This window comes from Zingiber officinale, chromosome 6B, assembly GCF_018446385.1.
Source record: "Zingiber officinale cultivar Zhangliang chromosome 6B, Zo_v1.1, whole genome shotgun sequence".
NCBI lineage: Eukaryota > Viridiplantae > Streptophyta > Magnoliopsida > Zingiberales > Zingiberaceae > Zingiber > Zingiber officinale.
The window spans coordinates 97579025-97600282 of NC_055996.1; the positions used below are offsets into that span (position 1 = coordinate 97579025).

Here is a 21258-nt window from a genome sequence, read left to right on the forward strand (position 1 = left end):
ATAAGTGATACCATTTCCCAACTTATCGGGCTTATTGATTCATCGAACTAAATCTCACCCATTGATAAATTAAAGAAATAAATATCAAATATATATGCTTGTTATTATATTAGGATTAAGAGTACACATTTCCATAATAACCGAGGTCTTTGTTCCTTTATAAAGTCAGTATAAAAGAAACGACCTCAAATGGTCCTACTCAATACACTCTGAGTGTACTAGTGTAATTATATAGTCAAGATAAACTAATACATAATTACACTACGACCTTCTAATGGTTATTCCTTTCCATTTTGGTCGTGAGCTACTGTTTATAATTTATAAGGTACTGATAACATCATCTTCTGCATGTGGCACCACATACTATGTTATCTACAATATAAATTAAATGAACAACTACAAACAAATGTAGACAATTTAACCAAATGTGATTCTTTATACATAATGAATGTTTACAAAGCTTAGGCTTTCAGTATACACTCCAACACATGGTGCATTTGAAGCATCAACGGCTACTGGTGTGATCTGGCTGCGATCCGCTTGACTCCTGGTGATTAGTTCGAGCTCAGAAGACACCAGTGAAGACTGTGATTTCATTGGTGTGAGTTCAGAGAACCAGGTAAGGAGGAAGAGGGATTGGCTGCAGCGATGATTCTGTGCAGTTTGACCACGATCCGTGACAGCGGAGAACAAGGGCTTAAGAAGCAGTAAAAAGCGAGAGGAAAGAACAACAAGAAAGCAAGAAAAACGAAAACGTTCTGTTAATCGTTGAGGTGTGCTAAGTTCTTGAGCTCTCGGGTGAAAAACTGCGATCTGTGAGTTCTCTGTTTCCACTGATCCTCGCGTGGTTGTAAGCGTTAGTTCATTCTTCTTTGCCACCGAGCTCTGTAAGTCTTGTGCTTTAACATATATATTTCTTGTGACTTTGTGAAGAGGTTACTCCACCGAGAAGGAGGATCTTTAGCCGGAATTTATCCGGGGTGCGATCTACCGAAGATCAGGGGTCGTCCATCTTACGGACACGCCGAGGAGTAGGGGCAAGTTATCCCCGAACCTCGTAAATCAGTGTGTTAGTGTGCTTGTTTCCTCTTTGTTTTAGTTTCCTAATTCCGCTGTGCTAACAAGTTTCTTTGTAGAAATTTGTGTTTAAGTTTTTAAGAGGCTATTCACCCCCCCCCCCCTCTAGCCATCTAAGATCCCAACAAGTGGTATCAGAGCCTGGTGCTCTTCATCTGGACTAACATCCTAAGGAGCAACAAGATGGCCATGAAGGAAGGATTCAGCACCAACATACCACCCTTCTTCGATGGAGCAGATTTCCAGTATTGGAAGAGCCGCATGGAGTATTACCTCAAGACTGATATCTCCATGTGGTTCTCGGTCAAGGAAGGATTCACACCACCGAAGGACGAAGAAGGTAAGGAACTCGATTCATCAAGGTGGTCTACCGAACAAACTCGTAAAGGGCAAGCCGATGCCAAGGCGGTAGTCACCTTACAATGTGGGATTGCCAAGGACCAACTCGTCAAGGTAGGTCCATTCTCGAGTGCAAAAGATTTATGGAACAAGCTTATCGAGCTCCAAGAAGGAACTCGAGATTCTCGGATAGCCAAGAGGGACCTATTCTTGAATCAACTACAAAATCTCACCATGAAGGAAAACGAAACGGTAAGTGAACTACATGGGAGGTTCAAGGAAATCATCAATGGTCTACATTCCGTAGATGAACGCGTGGAGAATCGCGATCTAGTAAGGTACGCTCTTAAAGTCTTTCCAAGGAATGCCTTGTGGTCATCTATGGTAGATGCCTACAAGGTTTCCAAGGATCTTTCCATTGTTAAATTAGATGAATTCTTTTGTGAAATGGAACTTCATGAACTTGCTAACAAAGGTCAAAGAGAGAAAGGTATTGCCTTAGTTGCAGGACCAAAGAACAAGGATGGAAGAAGAAAGAGGGAAAAGAAGAAGGAGAAAGAGATTTCTTCATCTACATCCTCCTCCGAGTCTGATGATGAAGGCGGATCATCATCAAGCGAGATGGCCAACTTCGTGAGGAGAATTATGAGAAGAAGCAGAAGATACAAAGGAAAAGGTAAACCTAATGATCAAAATATCGATAAGACTAATGTTACATGTTATGAGTGTAGCAAGAAAGGCCACTACCGGAGTGAGTGTCCAAAACTCAAAAAGGAGGAACGGGCCAAAAAGAAGGAGGAAAGAGCCAAGAAGAAGAAAGCTCTTAAGGCCACTTGGGATGAATCTTCCTCAAGCTCATCGGAGGAGGAAGAGAAGAAGGAGAAGAGTACTCGGCAATTGGCACTCATGGCAAGGGAGGAGTCCGAGTCCGAGAGTGATGACTCAAGCACTTCAGTCGCGGCTTCATCATCTTCGGATGATGAAGAGGTAACCTCTTCTCACTTAGAAAAATGCTATAAGACTATTACACATTTGTCTACCTTGCTTAAAAAATCAAAAACAGAAAATAAATCATTAAAAGAAGAAGTAGAAAACTTGAGGGCCCTTAGGGAAGATGAGGTTAATGACCTACATCTAGAGGTCCTTGAGGATGAGAACAAGGCCTTGAAGGGTGAGGTTGAGAAACTCAAGAAAATGCTTGAAAAATTCTCAACTAGCTCTAAGACCCTAGACATGATTCTAAATGCCCAAAGGGCGGTCTACAACAAGGCTGGATTAGGATACCAACCTAAGGAGTCTAGCTTTATTTCTTTAGTGTCAAGAACCCAATTTCATAGATCGCATGTTTCTAGGGTTCATGAGACTAGGAAGAAGGTAACAAAGGCATGGGTGCCTAAGTCTTTCATTGTAGATGCATTAGGTCCCAAGATTTGGGTACCTAAAACATCTATCTTTCGTGTCTTGTAGGCATTGGTAAAGGGGGAGCGTCTATCAACTTGGTTTGTTGATAGTGGATGCTCCAAGCACATGACCGGGGACAAGTCACTATTTTCTACCATTCAAAACAAAAATAGAGGTAATGTGTCATTTGGTAACAATGGTAGTCTTAAGGTTATAGGAGTTGGAGACATTCATATATCCGAATATCTCTAAATCAAGAATGTCCTTCTAGTCAAGGGGATGACTTTTAATCTCCTAAGTGTCAGTCAATTGTGTGATACGGGTTACACAATTGAGTTTCATTCGAGTCAATGTCTAGTCACAAACATTGACACACTTGACACGGTACTAGTAGGCACAAGGGTAGATAACATTTATCAAGTTTCTTTTAAAAGTGTTACTAATGCTCTTGCTAAGTGTTTCATGTCAAAAGAAGAAGAATCGTGGCTTTGGCATAGGAGGTTGGCTCATGTAAACATGAAAAATATCCGGAAGCTGGTCAACAAAGGGTTAGTGCGAGGCTTACCAAGCATCAAGTACCAAAAGACCAAATTGTGTGATGCATGTCAGAAGGGTAAGCAAACTAAAGCGCCTCATAAAGGTAAAAGCGTTGTAAGTACAACTACTGCCTTAGACTTATTACATATGGATTTGTTTGATTGCAGTAGTGTTATTTCATTAAATGGAAGTAGATACTGTTTAGTGATTATTGATGACTTTACTAGGTATACATGGACCTTCTTTTTGAAAAATAAGGATCAAACCATAGATATCTTTATTTCTTTTTGTAGAAGAACTGAAAATAAAAAATCAACAACAATTAAAACAATTAGAAGTGATCATGGTGGAGAATTTCAAAACCATAGATTTTTAGAGTTTTGTCAAGAAAAAGGATATAGGCATGAGTTCTCTACTCCAAGGACCCCACAGCAAAATGGTGTTGTGGAGAGAAAGAACCAAGCTTTGCAAGAGGCTGCACGAAGCATGCTCAATGAGTACTCACTACCGAGCTACTTGTGGGCTGAAGCTGTGAATACAGCTTGCTATGTGCAAAACCGAGTCCTGATACATAGGTTTTTAGGAAAAACTCCTCATGAACTTTGGTTTGGGAAACCCCCTACAATTAAACATCTTAGGGTGTTTGGTTGTAAGGTGTTTATCTTGAACACCAAGGATCATCTTGGAAAGTTCACGGCTAAGGCTGATGAAGGGATACTGGTCGGGTACTCTCTCTTCAGCAAAGCCTATCGAGTCTACAACAATAGGACTAAATTGATTGAAGAGTCCTCAGATGTAGCATTTGAAGAAATCCCTAAATCGAATGATCAATCAAGGGATGTAGGAGAAATTCAATTTGAACTTAGAAGGCTAAGTTTGAATGATCGAAACATAGAAAGAGTCGAAGTTGACTCTGATGATGATGAGCAAAAGCAACAAAGAACTCAATCTGATCCTTTGCCTGATATTGAGTCCTTGTCTGTGCCTAGTGAGACCATTCATGAGGCACCACCAACACCAAGACAATCTAGGATAACCACTAGTCATCCCCAAGACCAAATTGTGGGAGACATCTAACAAGGGGTTAGGACTAGGTCATTCTTTAGAAATGAGTCTAATGAGGTCGCCTTGATCTCAGAAATTGAACCAAAAATAGTTGTTGAGGCATTGCACGATCCTGATTGGATCATAGCTATGCAAGATGAGTTAGGTCAATTTGAAAGGAGCCAAGTGTGGGACTTAGTTCCTAGACCTAAGAAGACCACCATTATTGGAACTAAATGGGTCTTCAAAAATAAGTTAAACCAAAAGGGAGAAGTCGTAAGAAACAAGGCAAGACTTGTAGCCAAGGGCTATAGTCAAGTCGAAGGCCTCGATTATGATGAGACTTATGCTCCCGTGGCATGATTAGAGTCCATTCGTTTAATGCTAGCTTTTGCTGCACATAGAGGTTTCAAGCTCTATCAAATGGACGTTAAATCGGCCTTCTTAAACGGATTCATCAAAGAAGAGGTCTATGTTGAACAACCACCAGGGTTTGTGAATACCGAAGCTCCAAACCACGTGTACAAGCTCAAGAAAGCTCTTTATGGGCTTAAACAAGCACCTCGAGCTTGGTATGAAAGGTTGTCAACTTACCTACTAGAAAAGGGTTTTGTGAGAGGTCAAATAGATCCAACACTATTTCTGCGTAGAGGTGGTGAAAATATTTTTGTAGCCCAAGTGTATGTCGATGACATAATTTGTGGCTCAAATAACAAGGGCTATTTGAATGAATTTATCACTCACATGAAAAGTGAGTTTGAGATGAGTCTAGTAGGAGAATTGACATTCTTCCTTGAACTTGAAATCAAACAAACTCGAGATGGAATTTATGTCCATCAGACGAAATACACTCAAGAGATGCTCAAAAAATTCAAAATGAGTGACTCTAAGGAAGTATCCACTCCAATGGCGACAAACACTCGTCTTGACAATGATGAGAGTGGGAAACCAGTTGATCTAACGTAATATAGAAGCATGATCGGTAGTCTTCTATATCTCACAGCTAGTCGACCGGACATACTTTTTGCTGTGGGCATGTGCGCTAGATATCAAGTTTGTGCCAAGGAATCTCATTTAACTGCAGTTAAGAGAATTCTAAGAAATCTCAAGGGCACAATTAGAGTAGGTCTTTGGTACCCTCGTACTGAGTCTTTTGACTTGATAGGTTATACCGACTCCGATTATGCTGGGTGCAAATTGGATCGGAAAAGCACTAGTGGGGGTTGCCAATTCTTAGGATCATCATTGGTTAGTTGGTCAAGTCGGAAGCAACATTGTGTTGCTCTCTCCACGACCGAGGCTGAATATATTGCCATGGGAGAGAGTGTATCACAATTGTTGTGGATGATTCACACTCTAGAAGATTATGGACTTTCGTATAAGGGAGTGCAAGTGTTGTGTGACAACATTAGCACAATAAACCTAACGAAAAATCCAGTCCATCATTCTAGGACCAAACACATTGAAGTGCGTCATCACTTCATTAGAGATCACGTAGCTAGGGGAGACATTGCACTCACATATGTTGAGTCAAAGTCAAACCTAGCCGATATTTTCACCAAACCCCTTCCGGAAAATGAATTTAGTCATTTAAGGAGGGAATTGGGAATGTGTTTGGCTCAATAAGTCATTTTGACCACATCATGATCAATAAGGACCATTAAAATGACAAGAGAAATTGGGAAATTAATTTGGGCAACTTGGGGACATCTCACACAAACTATAAGGTTTAACAAATTATTTTTGTTTGCTAAATATGGGGTGAGATGCTGGGATCAACCAAATTATTCAAAATGTATCATGCATCCCTTGAATAATTAGGTTGAAGAGACATAAATTGAGTATGGGGAAGACCATTACATAATTCATGTGTATTTGGTTCCTAGATCTTACTCATATATTCCAACCAAGGAATCTTGGTTGGACTTTTGCCTAGAAATTATCTAATTATGGTTGATGGTTGATGTGTTGATTGATATTGTTGTTTGATTCATTTCATGACTTTGATTGATAATAAGATAGGTTGTTAAAGGAAATAATAGCAACTTGGATATATTTTAACAAATTTGAAACTGATCATAGCAATCCTAAGTCTTAATTAATACATTGGTTCACTATAGGTAATAGTTTTATAAGGTTTTCTGAGATTGAAATCCTAAGATTCCAAATGTCTGAGTTTTTGGTTTTAAAGTCTGAAACTTTCGGGCTCTAAACAAGCTCAGACCATAAGAGCTCATTTTTTTTTTTTGAATATATTTGTGCAGTGGGTGTTGATTCTTAGGTTCTAGGTTATGAATTTGGGAGGTTCTGAATTCTTGAGTTCTGAACTTTTCAGAATTCTCGATAGACAACGGCTCAAAATTTTAGTTACTGAAATTGCTGAAATTAGAATCACTGATTATCATACACTGATCGGTCCAGGGATCGATCAAGATGATGCCTGATCGGTCTCCACGACCGATCAGGAGAGTTCTCATTTGACCTCTCTGTTCGATACCTGATCGGTCTCCACGACCGATCAGGACATTCCCTGACCACAGAAGGTTCACTGATCGATCTAGGGATCGATCAGGAGACACTGGCACCTTACTGATCAACATCTGATCGGTCCAGGGACCGATCAGGAAGCTTCCTGATCGGTCTCCACGACCGATCAGGACAATCCCTGACCGATCAGGACGTTCCCTGATCGGTCAGGATTTCTCCTGATCGGACAACCGTCCGATCTTATGATCTGCTCACCCTCTTTAACTTCCCCCAACCCTTTCTCCTCTCATTTCACGCCAAAGAACCCTAGCCGACATTCTCCTCAGCACTCTCCTCAGTCCCGTTTCTTCTCTCCACCTTCTCCGAAAGCTACAAATGCCGCCCAGGTAACTCCTTTTTCCTTCCCGAAATCTGTTCATTGTTGGCATTTTGGTTTCATTTCTCACTGAATCTCTGTATATTGTCTCTTGTCTCAGTTCTTGATTGTTTGGGGCTCCCGTACACTCTCACTTGTCCCGATCATGTCCCATTTTTGGCCTATGTAGGAAGAAATCAGCCGGTGAGGGTACTTCTAAGTCATCTGCTGATAAATCCAAGTCCCAGGCACCCTCCCGACCTCAACCTTCCTCTTCTTCGAGATTCCCGAACCGACAGTTTGAACAAGCGTTTCAACATAGGACATTCAAGCTACTCCCATGTCGATCTGTGGATCGAAAGTACATGGATGAGTTTTGTCCCTCTGTATCCGAAACCCTGGCATATTATAAACTTGACTCATTAGTCTACCTAGAAAGGGACATCAATTCTGACCTAGTATCTGAATTCTACAATAATCTTCATCAGACCAGTGTTGGTACTTATAAAACCAGAGTCGCTAAGAGAACTATCGATTTCTCCATCGTAGAATTCTTTGGGTATCTAGGTTGCCGAAGGTGTTCAGGAGATCCTTTTCCCATTTATCCTGATTTACCAGAACATTTACCTCCTCCACTTGATGTATCACCTGACACTATCTATGAGTATTTCTTTGGACACCCTAGACCGGATGGACTGGATGAGTTGGATGTCGAGTTTCCTACTTTTGCGGCTCTGAGACTATCTCCTCCTGACTATATTCTTTTTAAGATAGTCACAAACTGTCTTCTTCCAATCACATCCAAACCTCTAGCAGAGATCCGACCATACCATTGCCTGATGCTTTATGGCTTGCGTCGGCGTCTCGATTTTGATATCATGTCGAGCATCCATTCTTCGATCATCTCATATACTCAGCCTAGCAGCTCCACTGTTTATATGCCTTATGGGCATATAATTACAGATTGGCTCGAGACCCTTCAGATTGATGTCTCTAAGGGTAGGATAGTGAAGATGGTCAAACAGAATTGCAGACTTGGGAAACGGGCATTTTCCAAGTCCGGTATCTTGGGACAGAATGGGACTGTTCGGTGGAAGGATGGGAGAGCACTAGGTGAGTTACCACGGGGACCTCCACGACAGGTTGCTCCTGTTGCTGCTCCTCCTGCTGCTGCTCCTCCTGCTGCTGACGATGGAGAGGCCGATCCTGATCTGCGCTGGCAGATCGCCGAGCTGGAGAGTCGCTTTGATCGACACGATGAGCTGCTGGTTGCTAAGCTTCATGGACTGCGTGTTCGGATCTACCAGCGCTACGATGACTTGCGCAGTCAGCAGTTGGTGACGCAGCAGCTACTTCTGGGCTGGATGGCCAACTACCCACCTCCGCAGCGTTTCTCGGGCCATCCACCTTCGAGCTCCAGCATGCCGCCTCAGGATTACGTGCCTCCCGCAGATGATGATGATGTTCCTCATGTTGAGGACATTGATTGATACATTCTGTTTGTCACTTTGACTGTCTGTGTTCTGGATGCTATTCTGTTGGATATTTTTGTATGACCTGGATATTTGCTTATTTCATCTATTTATGCTGCTCATTTTCTTGTTTTTCTTTATGTGTCATTTCCTATTGGCTATTGATATGCTGTTCATATGTTTTGTCTTGACTGCCTCTTATTTCTTTATTACTGTCTCATAATACACTTAGAGGGAATTCTAGGTGTATTAAGAAAAAGACAGTATGAGTTAAGGGGGAGTCTTTTGAGTTTTGTCACCTCATTTGCACCTTTTCGGTGTTTGACAAAGGGGGAGAGGATATCTAAGTTTAGAGATGTATGAAGGTTTGATTTTAGGGGAGAAGATAATGGGGAGGATCTTGATTCCCGTTATTGACTTCCTTACATCGTGGTGTATTCATCTTAGGGGGAGGATCTTGATTCCCGTTATTGACTTCCTTACATCGTGGTGTATTCATCTTAGGGGGAGGATCTTGATTCCCCTAAAAATTATGAAAATAAGAACATTTCTGATCTAAACTTAAATCGTGTTGTCAAACAACAAAAAGGGGGAGATTGTTGATACAGTCTGACCTGGCTGTTGTTTTGATGTTGACACGGATTTAAGTTTGTATCAGATGTTAATTAAACTCGGTTTGATTAATGATCAAGGTTGATCAAGTGGAAGGGAAAAGTCCAAGTTGGAAACTTGGCACGCGGAGTCGGAGAGGGCTCGGTAGCTCGTTCTCCGGACTAGGTCGGAGAGGGCTCGGTAGCTCGTTCTCCGGACTAGGTCAGAGAGGGCTCGGTAGCTCGTTCTCTGGACCGGACGAAGTCGGAGAGGGCTCGGTAGCTCGTTCTCCGGACTAGGTCAGAGAGGGCTCGGTAGCTCGTTCTCTGGACCGGACGAAGTCGGAGAGGGCTCGGTAGCTCGTTCTCCGGACTAGGTCAGAGAGGGCTCGGTAGCTCGTTCTCTGGACCTGACGAAGTCGGAGAGGGCTCGGTAGCTCGTTCTCCGGACTAGGTCAGAGAGGGCTCGGTAGCTCGTTCTCTGGACCGGACGAAGTCGGAGAGGGCTCGGTAGTTTGTTCTCCGAATTAGGTCAGAGAGGGACCTAAGTGGACATTCCATGGTACATTGGATCGGTCGGCAGACCGATCCAGTGATACATAAGACAGTGGATCGGTCGGCAGACCGATCCAGTGAAACTGTGAAACTGAGTTTCCATGGATCGGTCTGGTGACCGATCAGGAAACACTCAGTAGCACACTGAGTGTAATCTGATCGGTCTGTAGATCGATCAGGAAACACTCAGTAGCACACTGAGTGTAATCTGATCGGTCTGTAGACCGATCAGGAAACACTCAGTAGCACACTGAGTGCAATCTGATCGGTCTTGGAGACCGATCAGAAGATGTTATTGCGAAGAGAAGAAGGCAGGGATCGGTCGTGGAGACCGATCCACCTGCAGTCTGATCGGTCTCCACGACCGATCAGACAAGCTGTGGACCGATCAGGATATGTCCTGATCGGTCCATGGATCGGTCTGGTGACCGATCCACACACAATCAGATTTGTTGTTGTTTCTGCGATTCCTCCACTGCATTTGATTTGCCTGATTCAAGTGATATAACCCTCTGTGCTGTTAGCTTTTGAGTTTGCAGGATCACAGGTATCATTCCAAGCCTAATTTCAAATTAAGTCCATAAGAGGAATACGACAAATGGCCTTTCTGCTGTGATTCGCTGCGCATGGTGCATTTGAAGCATCAACGGCTACTGGTGTGATCTAGCTGCGATCCGCTTGACTCCTGATGATTGGTTCGAGCTCAGAAGACACCAGTGAAGACTGTGATTTCATTGGTGTGAGTTCAGAGAACCAGGTAAGGAGGAAGAGGGATTGGCTGCAGCGATGATTCTGTACAGTTTGACCACGATCCGTGACAGCGGAGAACAAGGGCTTAAGAAGCAGTAAAAAGCGAGAGGAAAGAACAACAAGAAAGCAAGAAAAACGAAAACGTTCTGTTGATCGTTGAGGTGTGCTAAGTTCTTGAGCTCTCGGGTGAAAAACTGCGATCTGTGAGTTCTCTGTTTCCACTGATCCTCGCGTGGTTGTAAGCGTTAGTTCATTCTTCTTTGCCACCGAGCTCTGTAAGTCTTGTGCTTTAACATATATATTTCTTGAGACTTTGTGGAGAGGTTACTCCACCGAGAAGGAGGATCTTTAGCCGGAATTTATCCAGGGTGCGATCTACCGAAGATCAGGGGTCGTCCACCTTACGGACACGCCGAGGAGTAGGGGCAAGTTATCCCCGAACCTCGTAAATCAGTGTGTTAGTGTGCTTGTTTCCTCTTTGTTTTAGTTTCCTAATTCCGCTGTGCTAACAAGTTTCTTTGTAGAAATTTGTGTTTAAGTTTTTAAGAGGCTATTCACCCCCCCTCTAGCCATCTAAGATCCCAACATTTAATTGGTTTTCGTAAACCAGAATCAACAATAATTTCTACTTCACCACTCAGATTTTCAATATTTTCAAATAAAATTTGTGGAGAAGGAGAAGGTGGTGATTGTGGACCTTATGGTAGAGTAGACTCTCCATCAGGAATACTAGATGATTCAATTGAACTCCTAGCCCTCTTTATAAAATATTACAATATTTTCTATAAATTATAATATATAGAAAAAAATTATCAACATAAAGTATTATTTTACTAAACTTAATATGAACAATTAAAAAATAAATAATAACATTATAACACAATTAAATTATTTAGCATCATTCATCAAAATAATTCTTTAAAAAAAACAAAATTAATGTAGCATAAATTATCAATATTCACAAATCACAATTTACTAACAACTAATAAAAAAAACTAATTACATCTAGAGATTCCGAGTTTATAAAAGACTAAATTATAAATTATCCGATAATCAAATATACATAATCTAAATTTCAATTATCAAATAATCAAATATAAAAAGCAACTAAACATTTAAACAACCAAACTTTTCAATTGTTAATTGTAGGTAAAATAAGTCAATAATTATTAATAAATCATACATTATAATTTAGAAACAATCAAAAAATTAAAATAAAACCCACTTAACCTGAAGTTGTGGCGCGCGTCGCCGCAGATGGAGTGTTGCTATGCTAGAGATGGGTCAAGACATCGCGAGGAGAGTCGAGTTGTCGAGGAGATGAGTCGAGAAGGTTGCTGGACTGGGGACTGGGGACTGGGGACTCGGGATTGGGGACTGTTGGTATTATTTTTGCATATGGATATATGGATCTTCGATGTTGAGATCTAACAGTTGGGTCTGATTAGTCATTTCGACGATCAGTCGATGACTCTAACTGATGGAACTCAATATGGCGATATGGACCTTGTCTCATTTATACTCTCGACATTCCCTTTGGATTATTGAAGTAGGTAAGAGACATACTCTTCTTGGTATCGTCGTTACTGATATAATCTTGTCGATTGTCTAATTATCCCTTCGGATATCGACACAACCCCTTTGGATAAACTAATCCCTAAGGATAAGAGTCTTAAGATCGAGATGAAGACTAGGTCTTCTTTCCTTAAGATGATATTGCTCCACCCAGGTGTTTATGGTTTATGACAATCGTCTTCCAAGATACAATGACTTGCATCTTAAAATATGGACACTTTAAATTTCGAGCCCTGTCAAACTTTTGAAGTCTTGAAACTCTTAAGAGAGTGAGAGGGAAGAGAACTCAAGAAGAGAATTCACAACTTAAGAATTAAGTCAATTGAGTAAAAGGAATGAGGTTTGTTTTATAGAGATAAAGGGTTACTCCTAAAATGTGAAAGGTTTTTTCTAAGAGGTTAATACTAATGGCTAGCTAGTAGTCATTCATGATTTACTTACTGCATATTGACCTAGAGACGAATTGATAAGGACGAGTAAATCACCCTTTTACCATTTGAATCTATTATAATCAACTGATATTTTTCAATCGACTAAATAAATTCCAGTCTATCAGTTTGGCTGCAAGAGCAAGTTCATTCATTCAATGAATACTTTTGTAATTGGTTAAAGGCCTATTTAGTTGACTTGAATCCAATAAAAATTATCATATTTCTCAATAATTTTTAATTAATTGGACTGAACGTGAAATTTCTACTGCAGAGCTACACTACAATAGTAGAAAATGGGACGGACTTCTCAAATCTCACCCAAACATATTACAATTGGAGAGTTTAAAAAATTTATAACACTAAATCGTCTATCAAAATCAATCATCTTGAAAATTAATCAGAGTTGGATAGGTAGATAACCACCTTCCTATTTACAAGTGAAACGGTGAGGACGAGAATCCTAACTTACCTCAAGATAAGTCAAAATATCAATTGCCACCCGAACATCTATTTATTAGTTGAGCAAACCTTTATCTAACTAGACAATAACACAAAATTACAATCTCCCATATACTCTCAACTTACCTTTTAAATTTCGATGTCATTAATGATCCTCGTCCATAAGTCTATCTCAATGTTTCTCGCCTTCAAATCTATTCCGCTGAGATTTTCCAAAGCAATATGAATTTTTTTTTTAGTCTCCAGTATATTACCTTAATGTTATATTAAAAATATAAAAAATTACCTTTCTTTCCGCAATCAAAAAAAACTTCCCTATAATTTCTTTTTATCCATTATTAACTTGTTTGCATCATTAATTAATAGTTTCACTCATATTGCTAATTTTAAAATGAAAAAGAATATTTAAAATTTCACTATGTTTTTAAATTGCAAACCTTAAACTTTGCATCTAAAATGGTTAGAATTTTTTTTTTTCAACTTTTTCATTTCATAAATCTTTTTAAAAACCTCCCATTGGAGATACCCTAAGTCATCAAACCAACGACCCTTTCCAAGGCAATAGAGGAGAAGACTACACTACGATGATATCAACAGCATTCCAAATTCAGAATTCATGTCAAGATTGCCAAATCTAGGAGAGGCTAGAGATCAAGTTCGGAAACAAAGAGAATCCAGTGAGATTCAAAATTGGGAAAGGGTGGAATGATGGTCTTTCCAAATAAGGATAGGGCGCCGGGAAGATCTGAATAGGAGGAAGAAGGGAGGGGGAAAAAAACAGAAAATAAAATTTAGGGTTAAAATATTTCCCCAATTTAGTACCTCCAAATCCTCCTGAATTGAGGTAAATCTAATTGGTCCAATTGGAACCAATGAAACCAATGTACAATTTCCCATAGGGTGAGTTCGATTACCAACTCAATTGTTCTAAAACAATCTGAATTATGCATCAAAATAGAATTGTTCTTATCGATAAACAACGTCAACAAACTCAACAAGAATATACAGATTTTACACAAAAAAAAAATGAGACTTACTGAAACCAAATGAGCGAATACACTCGATCATTAATCTACCATTGACTTCAGGTATTTGATTAAACATCAAGATAGGATAGAACAGAACAGAACAGAGGAAAGCGAAGGAAGAAAGCTACAAACTCCGCTATTACCGATATATAAAGGGAGAAAAAGGGCAAAATTGTTAAGGAAAAAAAAAAGCTACTGTTGGTTATGTTCAACAAGTTCCAGGCGGCGACAGGACGAGATCCGCCGCTCGAGCGTCGGCGTCCCACCCTCTGACTCTGAGGTCGCATAGCGCCCTTGCCGCCGCCTGCACGGCGTGGCCCGACACCGGGACCGGCTCCAGCCCCAGCGTGAGCTCCAGGCTCATCACTCCCTCATCCGCTTCCACCTCCGTCCCAGGCTCGCCTTGGCTCACGTGCGACGCCGCCGACGACATCGTCTCCTCCTCCTCCTCCTCCTCTTCATCTCCGAGGCTAATGGCGAACTCCACTGACGGCGCGGCCGGCCCTTTGGCGGGCTTGGCGACGCCGGGGCGCTTGAAGCGAGAGCGCGGCTTGTTGACTTTGTGCAGCCCAGCGTCGGCAGGCTTGGAGACGTGGCGGATGTCGCAAACGGCGGCCTTGAAGGGCGGCGCGGGGGCGGCGGCCGCAGTATCGCAGGGCATCTGCGAGACGGGGGAACCCTTGAGCACGGCCTCCACGGCGGCCTGGGTCAGGTTCCAGCTTCCGGACCACAGCAGACCGACGGAGCCGTAAACCGGGTTCACGATCCGGCCGCAGGCCTCGTAAAGCAGAGACCGGAACACGGCTGCCCGAAACGAAACAAAGCCAATTAAGTACGATTCCATCAAAAAAAATGCAAATCAATCAGATCGACCGGTACGGAGGAGAGACAGACCGGGGCGGAGGTGGTCGGGGGCGGCGGTGACGAGGTTCATGAGGCCGGCGCGGCCGTAGAACTTGGCGAGGAAGACGGTGGCGTTGGCCTGCGCCTCGGGGGACTTGATCCACTGGAGGCAGGGGCGGATGGGGCAGGTGTCGTTGCAGCCCTTGCGGAGAACTCGGCAGCCATTGCAGCTCATCCTCATGGCGGATCAAAAGGAGGCAGCAGCAAATTCAAGAACGAAATGGGATGGAAATTCAACGGGGAAAGAAAGGAGAAGCGGGGTGGGGTGAGTGTGGAGGAGAGAGAGAGAGAGGGAGGGGTATATTAAGCGGGTGGGAGTCCGGAGCGGGGGAAAGGATAGCGATAAGCGAGCCGTGGGTTTGGCCTGTGGTTTCCAGGGAGGGGAGGAAAGCGGGTTTAGCTGGATTTTATTTAATATAAATAGTTTTTTTGCGCTTTTTTAAAATTGGTATTGTCAGTCCACGTCGGTAATAAGAACTCAAAATCAGAATTATGGAAGCCCAAGGACGGCGGATTTGTGACGAGACGATGAATTTGGAAGATAAATTTATTTTTGTTATTTATTGTTCGTGGAATGGAATTACGAAAACAGAAAGCAAAGGACGCTCCTGGTTTTGTGGAAAAAGCGGTGGTTTCTTGGTACGGAGGGACCCCACCCCATGGGCACCGCCACCACAACTGATGCTTACCCATAGACTTGACTAGGTGTGGTATGGTCCCTCTTGATTATCATCGGACGGACCCACCCGACCCACAGATTTCGGAACTCTATTCCTTCCAATTTTTTTCTGCCGTCAGTTAAATTTAGATTTTAAGCTTGGTTTTTAGAGAAGAATATGAATACAATGAGTTGTCCTAAAAGAATCTGCCCATGGTAAATGCCTCCTGTACCGTTTTTCCAGCTCCATGTTTTTTCACCTTCACAGTAGATTTGTGTCTATCCACAAATCTCTTTTACAAGTTAGGTGGAAATAATATATTTAAAAAAAAAAAACGATTAGAATGGAGAAAAAGAGTGGCTGTCAATATATTAATGAGCAAAAATGGAAAAATAAATAAAAAAATAAAAAACTTACCAAAGATTTAGGTAAAAATAAAAAGGACGATTCAAATTTTATAAATCATAAAAAAAAAACACTCTTTAATAATTTTATCTCAAAATACTCCTTGAAGTAATATTATTGTAGAAGTTATCAATTAACTGCTAAAATATATCTTTAAAATAAATTTAAAATTTAAAATTTATATCATATAAAAATTATCTAATAATTATGATAAGAAGCAGAAGTTACTGGATAATTACTACAATTTATAAAAATTATTAGATAACTGTTACAATGTATTTAATATGAGATTAAGATTTATAATTTAAGATCTATAAATATTATTATATCAAAATATTATTTACCAATTAAGTCAAAATTATTTAAATTTCATCAAATTCACTTTAAAATAGTTATAAAAGTTATTATATACTTACTATAACCCTGATCCCTAAATTCATCCTAAATCTCACTTTAAAATAATTGTACAAGAGCTTCTAAAATTTATCTTTAATGACTAGTAAAAAAATTTTATAAAATCATAACGACTATTGATAATAGTTGGTTCAACAAATTGAATATCTATATTAAAAAAACACTTGATGGATGGTAGAATTGTAACAAAAAGGTGGAATATGTCGCTCCACTCAATCGGCCTTGCAACTATATATGAGGAGGTAATATGAAAAACTATAGTTAACTATACTGTTCATTTAGTTTTATCGATCCCAGCTTATTATAATAAGATCAGCCCGTAATATCCTACTCAATCCTGTCTGGGGGCTTGATGGATGGTAGAATGATGATAGTGTAGAAAATAATAAGAATGGAACAAGAGGACAACAAAGAATGATACATCATGAAACTTGCATCATTTATATTGGATTGGTGCAAGACAATTGTAGGTGGTAGAATAATTAATTACCCAACTACCTGTTGCCCTTTCAAAGGTTTTCCTCGCATAGCATGTTTAAACATGTAACATGCAAGTTTTTCCTGTGGGCATTTTTTTTCCTCTAATATTTCTTATTCTATGGTTTCTTAAATGATCCTCCAAGCTCCAACTGTCTTTTAACCTTGACCATAAGATTAAAAGACTACTTCATGCCTATGCCTAAGATTAAAAGGCAGCTAAGGAGGGAAACATCATTTATCCTTATATGAAATATAAAAGAAAAAAAAATACTAATGTAAATAACGGTAGGTGATAAGCGCGGTCAGTGACAGTCTATCCTCTCTGTATTTTTATATATAATTAAATAATATATTAATTAAAAGATAAAAAATTAAATAAAAGATCAAAAATTAGAAAAATACTATAAAATATATTAACGAAAAGTTAATAATAATAATAATAATATATCAAAATAATAAATTAATTTTATTAGGTTTTAATTAAAACTATTTAAATTATCCCAATCATAATTAAAATTATTAATCTAAAATTTCGATTAAAATCTAAGTTAAAAAAAACTTATTCTATTCGATGATCAACTTCGGCATTTTGGCGTTGGACATGTCGCTTGAGTCCGACGACGAGTCTGGATCCATCGTCTGAGTCCGATGACGAGTCTCAAGTCTAAATCGGAAATACTTTGCCACGGCCTAAATACAAGGCAATACGATTGAGATGCACCTCCCACTTAGGCGGTGTTTAGGTGGCCGTCTCAACCGTCATCATTTAGAACACTGCTAGGAAGAAAAAAATTAAGGACTATATTGTGATGTCAGCAGAATTTTTTGAACCTGCAATGTAGAACATGCCATATGAGGAAGAAGCCAACCCTTGGAAGGGCAACAGGATGATTAGAAACTCAATTATGCTACCACCTACAAATGTACCACACCAATTCAACATAGATAACGCAAGCTCCTTTGCTCGCTCGCTCTTAAATTTCAAAAGGTAACAAGTGTTGTTACTTGTGCATTTCCAAAGTTTTGGTTTTTTTTTTTCTCGCGAGGAAAGATAGACCACAATAAGACTGCCATCCTTTATAAATGTTGGATCTCAAAAGATCAGCTGTTGCAGCTACTTTAATTCCTATAACACGAAAACACCTTCAAATATTAATCAGAAATGAGGAGAGCTTCAGGTAGTGATCTTCAGACAAGGCTTGTTAGGGTTTAGGTAGTGATCATTAGAACATCCCATTCATGTATTTTTGTTAATTAAAGTTCTAATGATTTGTAATGTTTCTTTCAACTGAAGCAGAAAATGGGGTACACTTCTTCTAAGATATTAACCAGATCATGTTAAGAACAGTATAACCTTAAGATCCCTGAAATGAATGGAAGAATTACTCAACTTGATAAATGAAAACCATCTGTTTGCTCTCCTCTCTTCAAATCCAGCTTGAAGAATGATCAGGCCACATCACAACGATCTGAAGAGCTTGAGAAGAACTCAACTATGCCAGTTGACAGCAATGCTTCTGCCTCACTGGAGCTCACTGATATCCAAATCAGCAAACTGAGTTATTGGCTGGCTCGGAATGCCATGATGAAGAAACTCTCATTGCACAAGGTTTAGATTGATAGATAAGCTCTTTTGTCATTGAGATAAAAAATGTTTATAAATAAGTAAGAAATTGTAATATTTACTAATTAAAAATTATTAAAGTTCTCTCCAAATAAAAATGGAAGGTTACATTATCATGATCCAATGTTTGAGGTTAGATATCATCATCATGCATTGGATAAGATCTCAATGTATGCGGATAAGGGAGGAAACTTCTAAAAAGAAGATACGGAGAAATGTTCTTGCCCTTCACAAATAGTCATTGACCCTACAAGATCAAACTCATTGATCCTCCTTCTTCCATAAGATAGACACACTAGCATCTTCATGCTACATTGAGCGCATCTTTCATGAAGCATGATGAAATTCTGCATAAGAGATAGTCCCGTGAAAGGATCAAACTACATTAGATCTATTGTACACAGTTTTATCCTGCATTGCAAGATGTTGTTTCGTGATTTGGTCACACAAGAGCAACTTTATTGTTGCGCCAAGCCTCCCCTTCAAAGGAAAGTTGTGTGACAATCCTAGTATCTCCACTTGTTTTACCTCATTTTACTAATATTGTAGTTAGAATTGGTTGCTCTATTATTTTTGACATCGCGAATAGTCATATTATCACCATCAACAATTGAAATCACATAGACAATTATTGAAAAAGAAGATAAGGAAACATTTTCCATTTGAAAGGAATGCAATATTAGAATGAAGGAAAAAAGTGTTATCCTGGCTTATAAATGGATCTATAAGCTTCTGCAAACTAATCTATGTAGATTCAAAGGAAGAGATTAAAGGAAGAACATTTATTAATGACAAATAGTAGATTAATACAAAATTATTGTCTCATACTCAAAACTCTTATTAGTTATTACAACTAAAAAACCTCTCAATGCTCTGTTTTATGGACTGATTACATGGCTCAGTCTAAACCTTAATATGACTTAATTTAAACCCAAAAAAAGTAATAATAATAAAATAAAGACTAAGCAACATTTTATTTTATTCAAGTAACCTATTCTAAAATGTATACTAACAAAACTTTAGTTACCCCTAAAGATAAAGATAAGGACAGAAAGGCAGTAATTCTTCAATAATCTATGCATCCAAAGTTCCGATTCTACAAGAAGTAAAGTAGACCCTAATTGATTCATCAAATCGTATAAGCACCATAATCCAAGGGAAAGAGAAGATCTTCTAATTCAACAACCAAAGGAAAAACGAATTCAAGATGAAATACCTCTCTGTGGATCTGCTGGGCCGCCTCAGGCATTCCTCTTCCAACCATCGGATGGTGAGGTACTATACAATCCACGGATGCCACTACGGCGAACAGAATCCCACGGGCGCACCATAGATCGCCGCCCACACGGTTCTTCATCTCATTTCTTTTCTCCTCCGTCGCCGCGGCTGCTTGCTCTTCCAATAGGCAGATGACCCCACGGAGGCAGCGGAGGTGAGCGAGTAACCATGATACACTGCCGATGACGATGAGAAACAGAACACTTGGATGGACGACCGCTCAAACCCCTTTTCTTCGCCAGTGGCGGAAAGGGAGATTGAGGCAGCGTCGCAGGAGAAGAGTAGAGACTACGGCAATCGGAAGGCGGACAGACAACATCGGTGGAGTCGATGGTAAGTAAAGATGGCGATCGGGGCCAGGCCCAGCCGAGTCCGGATCGTCGGTCCGTTTTTCTTTGTTCCCGATTATGGTCCCTTTTTTAATTCATATCCTCATCTAGATTATAATTTAAATCGGGATAAATAATCAGAGGTCGTCGGATGTGAGCCAACTGCTGGGCTGCCGGGTGCCAAGCCAGGGGACAGTTTTTAAATATATGTTCTAATTCAAATTATAATCTAAATAGAAATATGAATCCAAAGACAATTATGGCCGGGATCATGCTCTCGATCGAGTCCTGATCCCCAAAAGGGAATGGACTGAAATGGGGGCAAGCCTAGCGCGAGTAAGCGACCTAAACCCTCATATCATGATCTCCGGATTCAACTTGAACCAGCGGCCCGACATGGATTGACCCATTGTTATTTAAGTCAGGCCCCACGAGTCGACAACTCTAACATGGCTAAACTCATTTGAATTATGATTAACAAAGATAAATTTTTAAAATAATATGCTATAATTTAAATATTAGTTGAACATATATAACTTCATGCAAATGAAAATGATTATTTTACCTTGAGGCTCCGTTTGGTTGGTGAGATAGGATTAATGATATAGGTCGGATAGGGATTAATAGTGTGATAAATAATTCCTTGGGAGAGCCAATGATTATTTATCACGCCATTAATCTCTATACTATTAATCATATCCCACCTACCAAATACTCTCTATTACACCAATAATCCTTAACACCATTAATCCTATCCTACAAATCAAACAGAGTTTGAAGATATTATAAGCTTAGTTATTTGGTAGTATAAAAGAATCAAAGCTTATGTTTGTAAAAAAAATAAATAAATAAATAATTTTTTTTATATAATTAAGGTATTTAATTTTTTAAATTGATTAATCCTAAAAATAATTAGTCGCTTATAGAAAATTTTATTAACCATTAAAATAAATTTAAAAATGCAAGTGACTGACGATCCACGGCTCAAAATTCTAAGTTTTTTATCCCATTAAAAAAAAAATATTCTACAATGTGCTGATTGAAAATTAAACCTAAAATACTTGAA

The 21258-nt window shown here is 39.8% G+C and overlaps 1 protein-coding gene and 1 long non-coding RNA gene across 2 annotated transcripts; both read right to left on the minus strand.

The window, feature by feature from the left end:
* Positions 1 to 14109: 14109 nt before the first annotated feature.
* LOC121988356 (LOB domain-containing protein 40-like) lies at positions 14110 to 15296 on the minus strand. Its single transcript, XM_042541727.1, has 2 exons — positions 14995 to 15296; positions 14110 to 14904 (listed from the first exon to the last, which is right to left on the minus strand). Exons 1-2 carry the CDS (start codon positions 15182 to 15184, stop codon positions 14309 to 14311), a joined length of 786 nt encoding a protein of 261 aa, XP_042397661.1. The 5' UTR covers positions 15185 to 15296; the 3' UTR covers positions 14110 to 14308.
* Positions 15297 to 17398: 2102 nt separating this feature from the next.
* LOC121988357 lies at positions 17399 to 20251 on the minus strand. Its single transcript, XR_006114005.1, has 3 exons — positions 19802 to 20251; positions 18353 to 18496; positions 17399 to 18087 (listed from the first exon to the last, which is right to left on the minus strand). It is a non-coding gene; the product is annotated as an uncharacterized LOC121988357 (long non-coding RNA).
* Between the last annotated feature and the right edge of the window lie 1007 nt (positions 20252 to 21258).

Excerpts from the sequence above, each read along its gene's own strand:
- LOC121988356 (XM_042541727.1), bottom strand. The coding sequence starts at position 15,184 with ATGAGGATGAGCTGCAATGGCTGCCGAGTTCTCCGCAAGGGCTGCAAC. Across the intron at positions 14,905-14,994 it reads CCCCGACCACCTCCGCCCCG|CCGTGTTCCGGTCTCTGCTT; the intron begins GTCTGTCTCTCC and ends CGTTTCGGGCAG.